At 42.9% G+C, this 16,084-nt stretch overlaps 1 protein-coding gene across 1 annotated transcript in view; it reads left to right on the top strand.

Annotated features, from left to right (window-relative positions):
- The window catches only part of LOC126273243 (venom dipeptidyl peptidase 4-like), a 327,710-nt gene that overhangs the window by 225,055 nt on the left and 86,571 nt on the right, over window positions 1-16,084 (top strand). The window contains exon 13 of the mRNA XM_049976788.1: window positions 8,039-8,219. Coding sequence (XP_049832745.1) covers window positions 8,039-8,219 — 181 coding nt within the window. The remainder of the gene's footprint in view (window positions 1-8,038; window positions 8,220-16,084) is intronic.

Genomic DNA, 16,084 nt, shown 5'->3' with positions numbered 1-16,084 from the left:
TGTGTTAGGTTATTTATTCTTTCATTTGGTACAGATTCCTCGATTCTTTCAAACATTTCTTCCTTATCGTGTGCACGTTGTAAATTTAACTCTAAAAATTTCTGTACTATCACGCGATCTCTTTCTTCCTATTCTCTATCCTGTTCCTTTTGTCTGATTTCTATTACAATTAATCTATTATTGTGGGCATTCAAAATCGGTTGTACTTCTTCTCTAATTTCTTTCTTTAATTCATCTTTCATTTTTTAAAGCATGCCTCTATTCGTGAGTCTAACCGTGTTACCATTGTTTCCATCAGGGTTTTAATTGTTCCTATTTGTGAGTCTAACCGTGTTTCCATTGTTCCTATATCAGTTTTCATTGTTCCTATTTGTGATCCCACTGTTTTTAATTCAGATCTTAACTGTGTTTCCATTGTTCCCATACCAGTTTTAATTGTTCCTATTTGTGATCCCAAATTTAATATTGCACTCATCAACTGCTCCATATTAACTGGTTCCAAATTCCTTTCGCCCCTAACATTTCCCGTAAAACAAACTTCCTTCGGCATAGCCGAAAAGCTATCTGTGTTCGATACTATTTCAGAATCTTCTATCGTTAATCTCATATTCTGAAAATTTTTTGATTGTGAAAAATTTTGAACTGGTTCCGGACTATTTTCCCGACTTATTAAATTGTTTTCTGCTTCATTATTCATCATACTGTTCTCCTGTGTTGGCGAGTTCGCCATGTTAACATTTTCTTCATTCTCCCTATCCATCATTTTTGCCTTTTTCATCGATCGCGTAATCATTTACAAAACATACAAAACTCGTCACTATACGAAAATTACATACAATATGACACTTTATCACCAACAATACCATTCACACAAAATGCTTCCCCACAAACACGATTAACGAACGGTTGAAATGTTCATAATTGCACAAAATTGTCAAACCTGTATACAACACATCAAAAATTAAATTCTGCAAAAAATACTATTAGAAGAAAGACAACTACAAATGTTCATTACCAAATCTACACATGCAATATAGACTACAGTTACTAAACTACAAATTACCACAACGATACTACTGTTTGCTATTTTTACTATCAAAAGAATTCCAAGGGATGATCCGAAGCAGCGGTCGCCACGCGCATGGAGGCTTAATTAATATAATGCAAATAATGTTAATTTTAGTCGCTGTTTGTCCGATTACGAAGTCTCGTAACCGGTTGGCCCTGACTAGTATTACTCCACAATATGACTGCATAGAATAACAACAAAGAATGAAAGGAAATTTCCGTTAACACAATTAATTAATTAAGTCCCCAGCAACTATAAAAGCTACGCAACAACAAAGCACAAATGTAGCTGTTCTGTGTGTGGAAGTGTGATTCAACGTACACATCTGGCACGGTTCTTCCTCAATAAGACAAGATATTTTAAACATCATTTACACTGAAGTAATTAAAAAAAACAGAAATACTATGATTTCACATAGAAACCAGAATTACACTCTAATACGTGAACACAAGCCAGATGCTTTGTTGACTGAACCTGTGACCAAGAGGCATTGTTATTTAGGAAATTTGAAATACAAAATTTTTTTTCTATTACCTCATATATATTGACGAAAAAAAACTCTGATCATTACAACATCCCCAATCGAACAGCATCGGCTGTCTAGCCCATCAGAACAACTGCACAAGACATGCTCACAACTAGTACTGCAACTACAGTTACCTCAGAACTACAACTGCCCACAGCAACTTCTGAACAAGTACTGCCAGTGGAGGCGGCTTAATAATACTCTTTGGCGCAGTCTCTGGCGCTGTGACTCAGTGTAGCCACCTTTCAGTCTCTAATTTTCCCGTAAACAGTGTCTATCTTACCCCTCTTGATACATGCTTCTACAATCTTACTTTTGTTCTCTAGCCATCCTTCCTTAGCCATTTTGCTCTTCAGTCAATCTCATTTTTGAGACGTTTGTACTCCTTTTCGCCTGCTTCATTTACTGCATTTTTTATTTTCTCCATTCATCAAATAAATTCAATATTTTCTCTGTTACCCATGGATTTCTACTAACACTTGTCTTTTTACCTACTAGATCCTCTGCTGTCTTTACTACCCATTCTTCTTCTAGTGTATCCCTTTCCCCTGTTCTTGTGAACCGGTCAACCGTTCCCTAATGCTTTCTCTGAAACTCACTGCAGTCTCTGGTTCTTTCAGTTTATCCAGATCCCATCTCCTTAAATTCCCACCTTTTTGCAGTTTCTTCAATTTTAGTCTGCATAACCAATAAATTGTGGTCAGAGTTCACATCTACCCTTCGAAATGTCTTACAATTTAAAGCCTGGTCTGTAAGTCTCTGTCTTACCATTATATAAGCTATCTGAAACCTTCCAGTGTCTCTAGGCCTCTTCCACGTATCCAACATTCTTTCATGAGTCTTAAACCAACAGTCAGATATGATTAAATTATGCTCTGTGCAAAATTCTACCAGGCGGCTTCCTCTTTCAGTCCTTACCCCCAACCCATATTCACCTACTACTTCTCCTTGTATTCCTTTTCCTACCATCCAATTCCAGTCCACCATAACTATTAAATTTTCGTCTCTCTTAACTATCTCATAATTTCTTTTATTGCATCATACATTTCTTCAATCTCTTCATCATCAGCAGTGCTAGTTAGCATATAAACTTGTACAACTGTGGTAGGCGTGGGCTTCGTGTCTATATTCGCTAGACTAATGCCTTCACTATGTTGTTCGTAGTAGCTTATCCGAGTTCCCAACTTTTAAGGAGTGATTTGTTGACATATTTGTGCCAGGGACAAAAAAGTACTTAACAAGCAACAAATTACCATTCAAGGCAATCCTTACTGTAAACAATGCTGGATGTCACCCCAAAGCTGGAGAACTTCTTAGTGGAGACATTTACTCAATTTTTTTTTCCTCCCAATATTACTGCCCTTGTCCAACCAATGAACCAAGGAACGCTGGCGTGTTTCAAAGAAAAGTATCGGCTTAACGAACCTCAATCAGTATAAGCTGTTCCGAAAAAAGATAATTTGGAGAATGTTGTTTACTCGTTTTCAGAAACTTTGGATCATTTAAAATAGGAAAATCTAGAAAAATCTTAGGAAAATCTCTTGGAAAAACATAATGAACACAAAAAGTAACGAAAGAAACAATGATATTCTGTCAGAAGAAAACGAAAATGATGAGATGTTACATATCATCCGACTTCTTTCTGCATGTGAAAATGCAGAAGACAATAAAGTGGAAATGTGGGTGAACCAGGACGATCAGAATGTGGAAATGGTATATAAAGGAAACAGAGATTCTAATGATGAAGTGGGCAATCTTGGTGCCAACAGAGTGATGGAATGGCGTCATTAGAATTAGCACTGCGCTATGTAGAGAAACAGAATGGGACGAAATCAAGATAAATGAAGATTTGGGGCGCTCCTGGGTATGTGCTCGGATAGTCGGATTGGCAGTCTTCCTCTGACAGCGAAGTGGTGCGGATGGAGATGTTTACATGCTCGCCACAGTGTGTGCTTCGAGTTCATTTACTTTCACTGTGGTCTTGCACGTGCTCCAATAAGCACTAGAACGTTCACACGTAGGGTGACCTGGGATGGAGAGGCGAAACCTTCATTCATTATAATTGTTCCTTCTGTGGATCCCACTGTGACTGGAGTAGTGGCTCCTATTTCACGGAAAGGCGAGTGAGGATGTTTTGGCATTAGTCGACAGTCCTGAAGCTGCTGCTAGTCTGGGTATTTGGTTAGATAAAGTAGATCTGCACATTACCAAATGTGTGTGAAATTTTATGGGACTTAACTGCTAAGGCCATCAGTCCCTGAGCTTACACACTACTTAACCTAAATTATCCAAAGGACAAACACACACACCCATGCCCGAGGGAGGACTTGAATCTCCGCCGGGTCTAGCCTCACAGTCCATGATTGCAGCGCCTTGGACCGATCGGCTAACCCCACGCGGCTGCACGTTATCATTTTCGATTGGTGGATGAGGTGAAGGCATACTTGATGTATCACAAGGATCTGAATAAGACACACACATTTGAACAACTGAACAATGGAAAATATCAGTGTTGCTACAAACAGAACAGTGCTACATTCTTTAGGGAACAAGTTAATGGGATGTCCCAAAATTTAAACCAGTCAGTGGAAGCATTCTTGGACAGAATTAGGAAAACCAATGTGTAAATTTCTTAGTTAACACAGAATGAGGAGGAGCATAAAATTATTTTGTAAGAGGCGGAATACAGAGTGCCAGATGTGTTTTTGTCAGGACTTGCACCTGGTATTTCAAGGAGGGCACAGAATCCTGTTTCCATGATAAAATACCGATAGACAGGACGGAACTGTTCTGTGTGTGTATGGGTATTGAGCTATTAGAACACAATGAGAAACCGGATACTTCACTTTCTTTTGTGCATGAAAGTGTGGCACATTTGCTGGAAGTAGATGGTGATTATATAGTTCTGGAGGGTATGGATAATTTTGACTCTTATGAAGTGGATCTGCCAAAAGGATTATTGATCGCCAAATTGAACATCATAGATGAAGACAATTTAGATAGGTCGAGTGGAGGTCTATGTCACAGGATGATCATCAGTGTGTTAGCTTTATGCACAAAGTACAGCATTTAAAAGGCAAGGTTAGGACAGTTATGGGAACTCTGTTAATATGACACAGATTAGTTCAGTCCTAGTGGACCATTACCAGTAACATCTGTGCCACAGCATAAAATCCTGAGCACAGGGGGCAGGACCCTGCGGTGTAAAAGAAGTTACGTTATACAGAATATATCAGCACTTTTAACCAATAATGGATGGATTCATCAATCAATATCCGAAGGTTGGCATTACTGAGGGGAGTGATACACGAAGGGGAGCACCGAATATCTGAATGCGAGAACGATGATGGAAACATATCATGTACCACACATAAAAAAATGTTGGGCAGCCTGGATCTGTATATGATTAAATACTTCTCCATGATGGGTTTAAAGTGTGAGTATCAACAGTTGGAAATGGTTTCAGAAAACCACATAAAGACTCCTTTTATATTCCATGACACAACCAATATCAACAAATGCTTACGGATACTTAAGAATGTTTTTTCTAAAGACCTAGAGCAGCACGCTCAACGGCTGGAGGAAGCGTTTAAGAGCTTGCATTTGGTGTGGTTAACATTATGCATTGAAAAATGTCACTTTGTTTGCCCAGAGAAAAAATATATAGGGTCTCTCTCCTAAGAGTCGTCAGGCGCAGTTTCTCTAGTGTTTCAGTAGGTATTTGCAATTTGGCGTTGTGTAGCTGGGATCAGCCTAACAAAATCATCATGTCTTTCATGCGATGCCCAGTGTCGACGGAAAGGGTCTATTTAATTTTGATAGAAATCCCATTTCATTCAAACTAGTCCTTGGAAATCAATTTAGGATAAATATGGTAAATGGATGTTCATATACGAGGGTTGTCCAGAAAGTAAGTTACGATCGGTCGCGAAATAAAATCCACAGTGAAAGTCAGCAACATTTTATTTGCAAGAGTTAGCTACACTTTCCAGATACTTCTCTACATAGTCACCGCTCCGACTTAGTCATTTGTCGGAGCGTTATACCAAATTTCCAACTCCATAGTCAACGAAGGCACCTGCCTGTGCTTTCCGATAATTCTCTACATTAGTGTACAGCGTGTAGCCTGCGCCCAAGTGTCGTCTTGTCTCCAGCGTTTCATGTGAACAGATATGATACTCAGATGAGCCAGTTAGGTATGTATTGTGGGTGATCGAACACTTCCCATCGAAAAGGCTGCAGGAGCGTCTTCACTGCCCCTGCAGAGTGCGGCTGAGAACTGCCGTAAAGGAGGAAGTACCGGGGCCGGCCGGAGTGGTCGAGCGCTTCTAGGCGCTACAGTCTGGAACCGCGCGACTGCAACGGTCGCAGGTTCGAATCCTGCCTCGGGCGTGGATGTGTGTGACGTCCTTAGGTTAGTTAAGTTTAAGTGAGTCTAAGTTCTAGGGGACTGATGTCCTCAGAAGTTGAGTCCCATAGTGCACAGAGACATTTGAACCATTTTTGAAGGAAGTGCATGGCAGTTGTGTTAGGTGGGCTGCATTCATTAAGGCGAAGCCTCTCAGCGGGCCCTCCTACTTGGCGGGAGACATGTTTAATCGATCACAGTGCGCTCACAACTGAAAAGAGCGTCTTGATGCGATCGACAGTCATACTAGAGACACTACCCAACACATCGTACCGAGTGAAGTGCCGCAGTGGTTAGACACTGGACTCGCATTCGGGAGGACGACGGTTCAATCCCACGACCAGCCATCCTGATTTAGGTTTTCCGTGATTTCCCTAAATCGCTCCAGGCCAATGCCGGGATGGTTCCTTTCAAAGGGCACGGCCGACTTCCTTCCCCGTCCTTCCCTAATCCGATGAGACCGATGACCTCGCTGTCTGGTCTCGTTCCCCAAAACCAACCAACCAACCCAATACATCCGTGCAAAGCTTCATCAGGTTTTCACTGTTGTGTCCATTTCGCGAGCGTTCGGAACTTACTTTCTGCACAACACTTGTATTTTCAGATCAACATTACATCAGTATTTACGTGATCTGAAAACTGTTAATTATAGCTATTGCAAGTCATAGGCTTTTATGTTGGTTAATACCTCCAAGAAAATGTGAAAGAGCAATCCATTAATGATTAATTTCCCCTGGGCAGGTCGGAAGTTGAAGTGTGAAGTGTGGATGCAAAACAGTTAGTCTACACTGACAGCCGTAGTCCACTTAGTGGTGCAGCTATGACTGTACAGAAGGCATCAGGTCATAAATTTTGTGATATGATTGTGGAAAGACTGTTTTATACACAGAAAAACAACCTTCACAATGATGTTTGCACATATCAAGTTACCACACAAAAAAATACATGCACTTATACTTGTTATCCCTGTATGTTGTGAAAGCGATTATCCCTTAGGTATTATGTGAGTGAGCAGGGGAAGGTATCAGAAAACCTATAAAGTATGCGTTGTGTACATAGTTCCGTGTGGTCAGCGCGTACACAACTTTCCCACTAGAGCGCGCCCCGCTAAGCACAACAGCACAGGCGCGGCGCTCGTCCGTCTCCGCACTACGAGACGGCGCTGCCTTAGAGACGAACCAAATTCTGCTTCTGCCGATACGCGTATTAATATGTAACGCAGCCAATGAGATTGCTGCTAGCGTAGAACCTTTTCTCCTCGCGGATCACACTCGCGCAGTGATTCATGAACGCACGAGGTATTATAACGAGTGTACAGACCTCCGATTAGTCAGTCTGCATTTGTATGCACCAGTCAGTACCAGTCTGCATTAGTCTGTACCTGTCTGTACGAGTTCTACATTTGTCTGTACCAGTCTATAGTCAAGTTTCAGTCTGCGCCTAATAAGATTACCCAATTCCTGTACATAGCCATGAAGATAAATGTATAGACACTTTTGTCAAGTATCAGAGATTAATGTACCAATACAAAAGGAACTTCAGATTCTCAACTGTAAATTGCATCCAGAACCAAGTTAAGTAATTTTTATGCTTGTTATTATTTTAATAAATGTATGTGAAAATTAATCAAGTTCTGTTTAAAGTTGGTCACCGTTAATCTGCTACTCTGAGCATGCAAGTGGCATTTCTATCGTCTGACCTAACGGCAGAAGATAAACACGCCACGATAAGACCACGAGACGTATTGCTGGCACTCGCCTACTTCGTTAGAGCGACAAGTCAAATAATCTGATAGTGTGTGTACCGAAGGTCTTACAGTATGCACACCACAGTATGTGAAGTTTTTTTCCTTTACATTATCCGTAATTCTTATCGTTTTTTTGTTATGCATTAGACAGTTATAGCCGTTTCTAATCGCGATATTCATTCGAAATTGCTTTTTAGAGTGTTTTACCTGTGTACTAAGTTTGTCTCGGTACCGTTTCCTCTTTAAATCACGAAACATACGTATATTTTTGCCCCTTGTGTGTTACAGGCGACACGAAACTGACGTCAAACAGCAAAGAGCTGCGGAAGTTGTTGAAATCTAGACTGCAGCCAGGGCGTCTGGAGGACTGGGTGGAGGTAGAGGGAGGGGTGGCAGCCCAGGTGCGCCTCCTCCTGCCCCCGGACCTCGACCCCAATGGCTCCGAGAAGAGGCCCGCCATCGTCAGTGTGTGAGTGCAGGCAATTGAGACTTTCAGGTGCATGGGCTACCCACGTGGTGTTGACGCGGCTGTAGCGTGAGAGAGACGGGGTGTATCAAAAACGCACGGCGTAGCACAAGCTGCCAAAGGTGACCGATACTACCTCGTCTGATGACACATCAGCGTGAGCGGCGTCTGCGAGCGTGAGATTTCAAGTGGCCAGTCACTTGCTCGTAGACTGCAAAGTCACACAGTGCAATCGCATGGTGTGCCTTCTTCGAGCCTAGTTTACCACAGCATTTAATAGAAATGAACACATGAGAACGACCATCCTTTGACAATTCGCCGGTGTTCACTGCTCTGCATCTACATCCATACTCCGCAAGCCACCTGACGGTGTGTGGCGGAGGGTACCTTGAGTATCTCTATCGGTTCTCTCTTCTGTTCCAGTCTCGAATTGTTCGTGGAAAGAAGGATTGTCGGTATGCCTCTGTGTGGGCTCTACTCTCTCTGATTTTATCCTCATGGTCCCTTCGCGAGATATACGTAGGAGGGAGCAATATACTGCTTGACTCCTCGGTGAAGGTATGTCCTCGAAACTTCAACAAAAGCCCGTACCGAGCTACTGAGCGTCTCTCCTGCAGAGTCTTCCACTGGAGTTTATCTATTATCTCCGTAACGCTTTCGCGATTGCTAAGTAATCCTGTAACGAAGCGCGCTGCTCTCCGTTGGATCTTCTCTATCTCTTCTATCAATCCTATCTGGTACCGATCCCACACACTGCTGAGCAGTATTCAAGCAGTGGGCGAACAAGGGTACTGTAACCTACTTCCTTTGCTTTCGGATTGCATTTCCTTAGGATGAATCTCAGTCTGGCATCTGCTTTACCGACGATCAACTTTACATGATCATTCCATTTTAAATCACTCCTAATGCGTACTCCCAGATAATTTATGGAAGTAACTCCTTCCAGTTGCTGGCCTGCTATTTTGTAGCTGAATGATAAGGGAACTTTCTTTCTATGTATTCGCAGTACATTACACTTGTCTACATTGAGACTGAATTGCCATTCCCTGCACCATGCGTCAATTTGCTGCAGATCCTCCTGCATTTCAGTAAAATTTTCCATTGTTACAACCTCTCGATATACCGCAGCATCATCCGCAAAAAGCCTCAGTGAACTTCCGATGACATCCACAAGGTCATTTATGTATATTGCGAATAGCAACGGTCCTACGACACTCCCCTGCGGCACACCTGAAATCACTCTTACTTCGGAAGGCTTCCCTCCATTGAGAATGACATGCTGCGTTCAGTTATCTAGGAAATCTTCAATCCAATCACACAATTGGTCTGACCGTCCATATGCTCTTACTTTGTTCATGCTGATTCGTTTTTTTGACAGAGCTGATACCGTGCATAAAGAATTTGTTCCTATTTGCTTCTATCTGTGAACAATCATTTACCCTATAGGGACCTGTAAGAAAACACGAGACAATGAGTATAACCTATGCTACTATTTTATGACGCTAATAATCTGCACATGATACAGAAGTATGTGCGAGGAAAGTAATGAGACTGATTTTTTTATCTGCCAAAATTTTTATATTTTCAAACAACAATACTTTCCTTTTCAAAGAAGTTCCCTTCGGCAGCTATACATCAACAGTCGTTGTTCCCAGTCTTGGTAGCAGCGCTGAAAGGCTCACCATCATTTCATCATCATCGTCACGCAAGTCGCCCAATGTGGCGTCAACTGAAGAGATTTGCAACTCGGCGGCCGAACTTCCCCAGGTGGTAACTCTCGGCCAAGAATGCCATATATCATGTCACTCGTCACCGATTGAGCCTTGTGGCTGTTCAAACACCTGAAGGTAGGCAAACTCTAGCTTAGGATGTCGAAGGAGTTGCCTAACGGTCAGGCGCTAGAGCAACCTCATGACTAAATTTGTGTCAAAGTTTCTGAGAGGTAAATTTTTAACATGCTCAAGAAAGGTGTGTGAGTGACATCAAAAGTGTTGCCGGACTGAAAGGTCTTAGGACACTACGCCATTTTATTCATGCACGTTTCAGTGTAAAAAACCCTCCCGTGATCACACTGCAGGACGGCGTGAAAAAGAAGTGGCGAAAAAGCATAAAAATACTTTTCCACTTCGAAACACGTTAAAATTTCGTCGAATTGCTCTGTACGGTCCATAGTGGTTCCATCCTCCATGGCACAGCAAAAATTACTGTCACACAGTCCTGTTAAAGGGGTGCAATCACGTTCAGTCGAGTTGCAGCTAGGCAGTGTTGATAGGGTAGGGTTGAAATGCCAGGGGGAGGCAGCAATGGCCACATTTGTCGAGAACGTCGCACTGTTCCTCAACGCACTGCCAACTGTCATTTTCGACAGCGAAATGTGCGAATCAGAGTGCCGGTGGAACGGATGGTTTCACTGATGCGCTGTATGCCGCGCCCGGAGACATCTTCATGTCGATCTGAGCGACAGCCCTCCGTCACTCGTGTGAAAGCCGCGGGTTTTAAACGCCGGGTGTCACGTCACGGTTCTAACCTCCGTGGCAGAGGCTTCAGAAAAATGGCTGAAATGTGGAAAGAGGTAGTGCTCATCCACGGTATGCATTGGGCAGAATAGCGATGAAATTTGGTGCCAATGTAACGTCATTAACCCATCTTACAGTTCACAGCTCATCCGAGCTCCTGAGCTGTCTTTCTTTTTTTCCGACCGCTTGCTGTTTGAAGCATCGCCGAGCTGGAGGGCGAGTGGAAGGTTGTAGGCGCTTTTGGACCAAATTTCAAACTTACGGGTCGCAATGAGAGACAGTTACGGGGTTTCGACAAAGTGATTCTTTAATTTCGTTGTGCAATATAGTTACGCAACTTCTGTACAGAGAATGCATGCGATCAGAATAGTTGAGTTGTACGTACAAAGATATGCCGACAGACGGTATCGAACAGGAATGACCTTTGAAAGAATGTGCCAAATATTGGCATCTGAAGGGAGTTGGCATACTCTACTGAGGGTAAGGAGCAATTCTGCAAAGAGCCGAACGAAAGAAACAGATGTTGAGGCATTTGTTGGCAGAAATCCATATTTTTAGCTCTGGAGAAACTGCGAGTGCCTATGGGACAAGTTAGCCCCGCTTTATTCGCACTATGCGTGAAGACGGCTTCACGCGTCATTTCACGAGCCCATTCACCAGCAGGGGTGCAGAATACCAGTGGAATTCTGTAGCTCGGTTCTGACGTGGCATCGAAAGAATAGGTTCATTCTCCAAGGAATTCCCTTTACCAATGACAACTACCTCCACAAATGATGGAAACTAGAATGTAAGAAAGATGCAATATTGGACCACTGAGACTTCGTACTGTCTGAGATAGGTTGAACGTAAGAGCCAGTGGAATCTGGACTTTTGTGCAGTGTAATTGGAGACTACGTGGTTAGTCCTTACGGTGCTGAGGAAACCTTAACAGATAATGCTCACAGAGAGCGAGCTACATAAACTGTGGAAGGCAATAACATGCTGTATCACCTCTGACCCTTACGCCAGCAATTATTCAGCTTGGCGTTGACTGTACAGTTTTTGGATTTGTATTTCGGTATAGTGCGAAATTCTGTCCAATTCTGTCTGGATCGTCAAAATCCCGCGATCGTTCGAGGACCCTGTACATAATGCTCCAAACGATCTCAATTGTGGAGAGATCGGGTGATCTTGCTGGACAAGGTAGGGTTTGGCATGTACAAAGACAATCAATAGAAACTCTTGCCGTGAGCAGGCTGGTGTTATCTTGCTGAAATGCAAGCCCAGGATGACTTGGCATGAAGGGCAACAAAACGGGACATGGAATATCGTCGACGTACCGCTGTGCAGTAAGGCTGCCGCGGATGAAAACCAAAGGGGTGCTGCTATGAAAAAAATTGCACCCGAGACTACCATTGTTCGTTGGCGGGCTGCATGGTGGTCGCCAGTAAGGTCATATCCCACGGCTGCCCGCAGCGCCTCCACACTCGTCACCAAGACAGATCAACTCCAGTCAATGAGATTCCAGGCCGAATCTGGCCAACCCCACTGCAGACGATCGTGTCAGCGTACAAAGGTCAACGGTAGTCGATTCCAGGGGCGCCGTGAGCTCAGCCCCCTTTCTGTGAGCCACCTATAAATGGTCCTTTAGGTCACTGAAGGACCAGTTGCTCGTCGTATCGACCATAATGAAGAATCTGTGGCTCTGACTCCCTCTCTGTCGCCTCTGACCGTTTCTATCTCGATGCTGTATGTAGCCGTGGTTCACCCCTTCCTATCAACATCGTCGGATAGTGGCATTGCTCCTATTCAAGTATTGAGCGATTCGCCAGCTACTCCATCCAGCTTCTTGGAGCTCAACTACACGTTCTCCCTCAAATACTGAAATCAGCGTATACTTTTCAGGCACCTGTCTATGAGGCATAGTGTTTGTCAAACTGACTGCACGGAATGAAATTCGCAAAGACTTCATACCGTGGTATCGAGATGTCCCCTGTTTACTATCCGTGCCAGCCGACCTGCAGTGTCACACGTTCATCCATCGGCCACCAGAGTGCGCAGCTTTGCGGTTTTCATCGATACCTGTGTGAATATCAATTTGTGACCAGTTTGCGTAACTCCTTCGTGGTGAATCGTTATTTTATGTCTTAAAGTGTACGTAGATGTATGTGGTATCAGCAAGATAGACGTACGGCACTAATCGCGTGTGGCTAGGAAAGTGCCCACCCAGCTCATTCGTGGAGGCTGCATAGGACGTCAAGGCGTAATCAGTTAGGCTGCCGCTGACTTCTTTTCTCTGAGATAAGCTCGAATATGAACTTCCGACGAACCGAAAGGATTTAAATCATCGCATTGTTACAGAATGTTCAATGATACCGAAAGAATATCTTCAATTTCTGAAGAAGTCTTTTTTTAATGCATAGTGTTTGTTTCTTCGAAAGAACAGTCAGCGCGCAGATCCCGCAACTGTGAAACACTATATGTAATTTGAAAGGAGATGGCTGCTACTTGTGATGTCGTCAGTCATACGACCACACCGCCGCTGCTGCGAATAGATAGAAAGAAAGATCATTTATCATTTAGCTACAATATAACAAGTCAGCAACTGGAAGCAGTTAATTCCATAAATTATCTGGGAGTAGGCATTAGAAGTGATTTAATGTGGGATGACCATATAAAATTACGTCGGTAAAGGAGATGCCAGACTGAGATTCATTGGAAGAATCCTAAGGAAAAGCAGTCCGAAAACAATGGAAGTAAGTTACAGTACACTTTTTCGCCCACTGCTTGAATACTGCTCACCGGTATGGGATCCGTACCAGATAGGGTTGATAGAAGAGATAGAGAAGATCCAAAGGAGAGCAGCGCGCTTCGTTACAGGATCATTTAGTAATCACGAAAGCGTTACAGGGATGATAGATAAACTCCAGTGGAAGACTCTGCAAAAGATACGCTCAGTAGTAGCTTTAGTTGTAGTTTCGAGCACATACCTTCACCGAGGAGTCAAGCAGTATATTGCTCCCTCCTACGTACATTTCGCGAAGAGACTATGAGGATAAAATCAGAGAGATTAGAGCCCACACGGAACATACCGACAATCTTTCTTTCCACGAACAATACGAGACTGGAATAAAAGTAGAGCCGATAGAGGTACTCAAGGTGCGCTCCGTCACACACCGTCAAGTGGCTTGCGGAGTATGGATGTAGATGTAGATGTAGATGAAGGCTGAAATATTTTATTTCACTTTTGAAATAAAAATACTAAACTTTTGAATTTTTAAGCCTTCCGAATTCATCTTCTTATCATCAGAATTGAGTCTGATGTTGTTACTAGTTAGACACACGTGGCGAAGGCTGGAAAGTTTATTTCATTTTGACTTTAGCATAGCTGCTCTAAATTTTGAGCTTCCTTTTTAGCAATGTAATTTTACGTTTTATCCAAATTTCATTCTGACGAAGACATCGTTAGTAGGCGTCGAAACCAAGATCAATGCATCTAACAATTATTTGCAACCGGTTGGCTGTATAATCCTATGTTGACAACTAAAAGCCATTTTTAATGCCAACGGAATTCCTAAACTGTATGGTGATGTTCTGTTTTTTCGTGTTTCCATATTTTTGTCCATCCCCTGTACTTTTGTAATGTCAATGTGTATCTTGACATTAAACTCAAAACGCAAAATTATCATTTAACATATTAAGAGTATTTGGACTTCATTTCCCTGTTTTACTAATCCATTCAGTTTCTGACGTTCACATTTTTTCAGGCTACCGGTAGATAAGAGCAAGAGGTAGTTAAATGCCGAACCATACTTCGATACCATTTCTTTTGCATTCCAGATGTTGCTCCAATCCAAGCACTCTTCCGCTTTTGTAAACAGACTCCCTTACCTGCGTCGCATCTACCTGATGCGAGAGTTCCGTATAACAACACAAACATACGTGTAAAATACCAATCGGATTCAATTTCAAAACTGATAAACCCTGTCTTACATATTGTAATACCTCCGAAATTAGTAACCGGATTTTGCAGAGTCAAACGTCGTTGATTTCGTCTCTTTTATCGCTACCATCCTAGCAGCAGGAATTACAGCAATTCCACATGAAACTTTGAAGTAACTGATATAGCTCTGAAAAGAGACCATTTTCACAATTAAATTGTGCGAAATCAGAATTACGATTTCTTACACAGTTCAGGAATCGTCTCAGGTGAACAGCCTAACCGCATTGCGCCGTATGCCGTCGGATGTGTGGCAGATGTTTCTTGCACTTCCCCTTGACTGTTGTACTAATGTCACACTTAAGATATTCCGCATTCACATGAAATCCGGCACATACCCGACTTTAGAAGATCGAGATTTGTGGTGGACAAACTGGGGCCCCCGTGCGACCCACGTCAAACATTCCCGTGTCCCGCAGTTCTCAACCACGTTTTATAATATTATGTCACCACAACGTCATCTTACAGCCCACTGGCACCGATAGTTTGTTATAAATTCATATGTTTATGAAAATTCCGAAAAAATCTAAGACTTGTCTGTTTTAGTCTAGAATATGATTGAGTACTTCCCAAAAGAAAATTCTTGCCACGTTCTACGAAAAATATTTAAAAAAACGTTACAAGAAATTTTGAAGAAAACTACTTTTCTTACTTCAACCAATGGATAAAACAAAACAACTGGCATATTTGGACTGAAAATAACATACACACAACAAAAAAATGTTTTGCTTCACACTAGTTCCCAGAACTCCTGAAGATAGACTGTGACTGTGGATATTTTATCACAGACACAGTCCTTTTGACTGTTCAGAGATGTCACTACACCTGCCGAAAGATGTAAAAAACACGCATGAGCAGCGCCTATTAGATGGAGGGAGTCCGACAGTCGATCACTTCCGGCCATTCCACCAGGAAGGAGGTACACAGCTCGTGTTGTCTGTTCCTCAATCGTGCCTAGACGGTCAATACCGCGGTTCGATTGCGTCCGCATTGTTACTTTGCGCCAGGGAGGATTCTCAACAAGAGAAGTATCCAGGTGTCTCGGAGTGAACCAAAGCGATGTTGTTCGGACATGGAGGAGATACAGAGAGACATGAACTTTCGATGACATGCCTCGCTCAGGCCGCCTAAGTGCTACTACTGCAGTGGATGGCCGCTACCTACGGATTACTGCTCGTAGAAACCCTGACAGCAACGTCACCATTTTGAACAATGCTTTTCGTGCAGCCACAGGACGTCGTATTACGACTCAAATTGTGCGCAATAGGCTGCATGATGCCCAACTTCATTTCCGACGTCCATGGCGAGGTCCATCTTTGCAACCACGAAACCATGCAGCGCGCTGCAGAGGGACCCAACAACATGCCGAATGG

Source organism: Schistocerca gregaria, chromosome 5, assembly GCF_023897955.1.
Source record: "Schistocerca gregaria isolate iqSchGreg1 chromosome 5, iqSchGreg1.2, whole genome shotgun sequence".
NCBI lineage: Eukaryota > Metazoa > Arthropoda > Insecta > Orthoptera > Acrididae > Schistocerca > Schistocerca gregaria.
The sequence above is the reverse complement of the archived record's forward strand: the minus strand, read 5'-3'. Positions and strand labels throughout refer to the sequence as shown.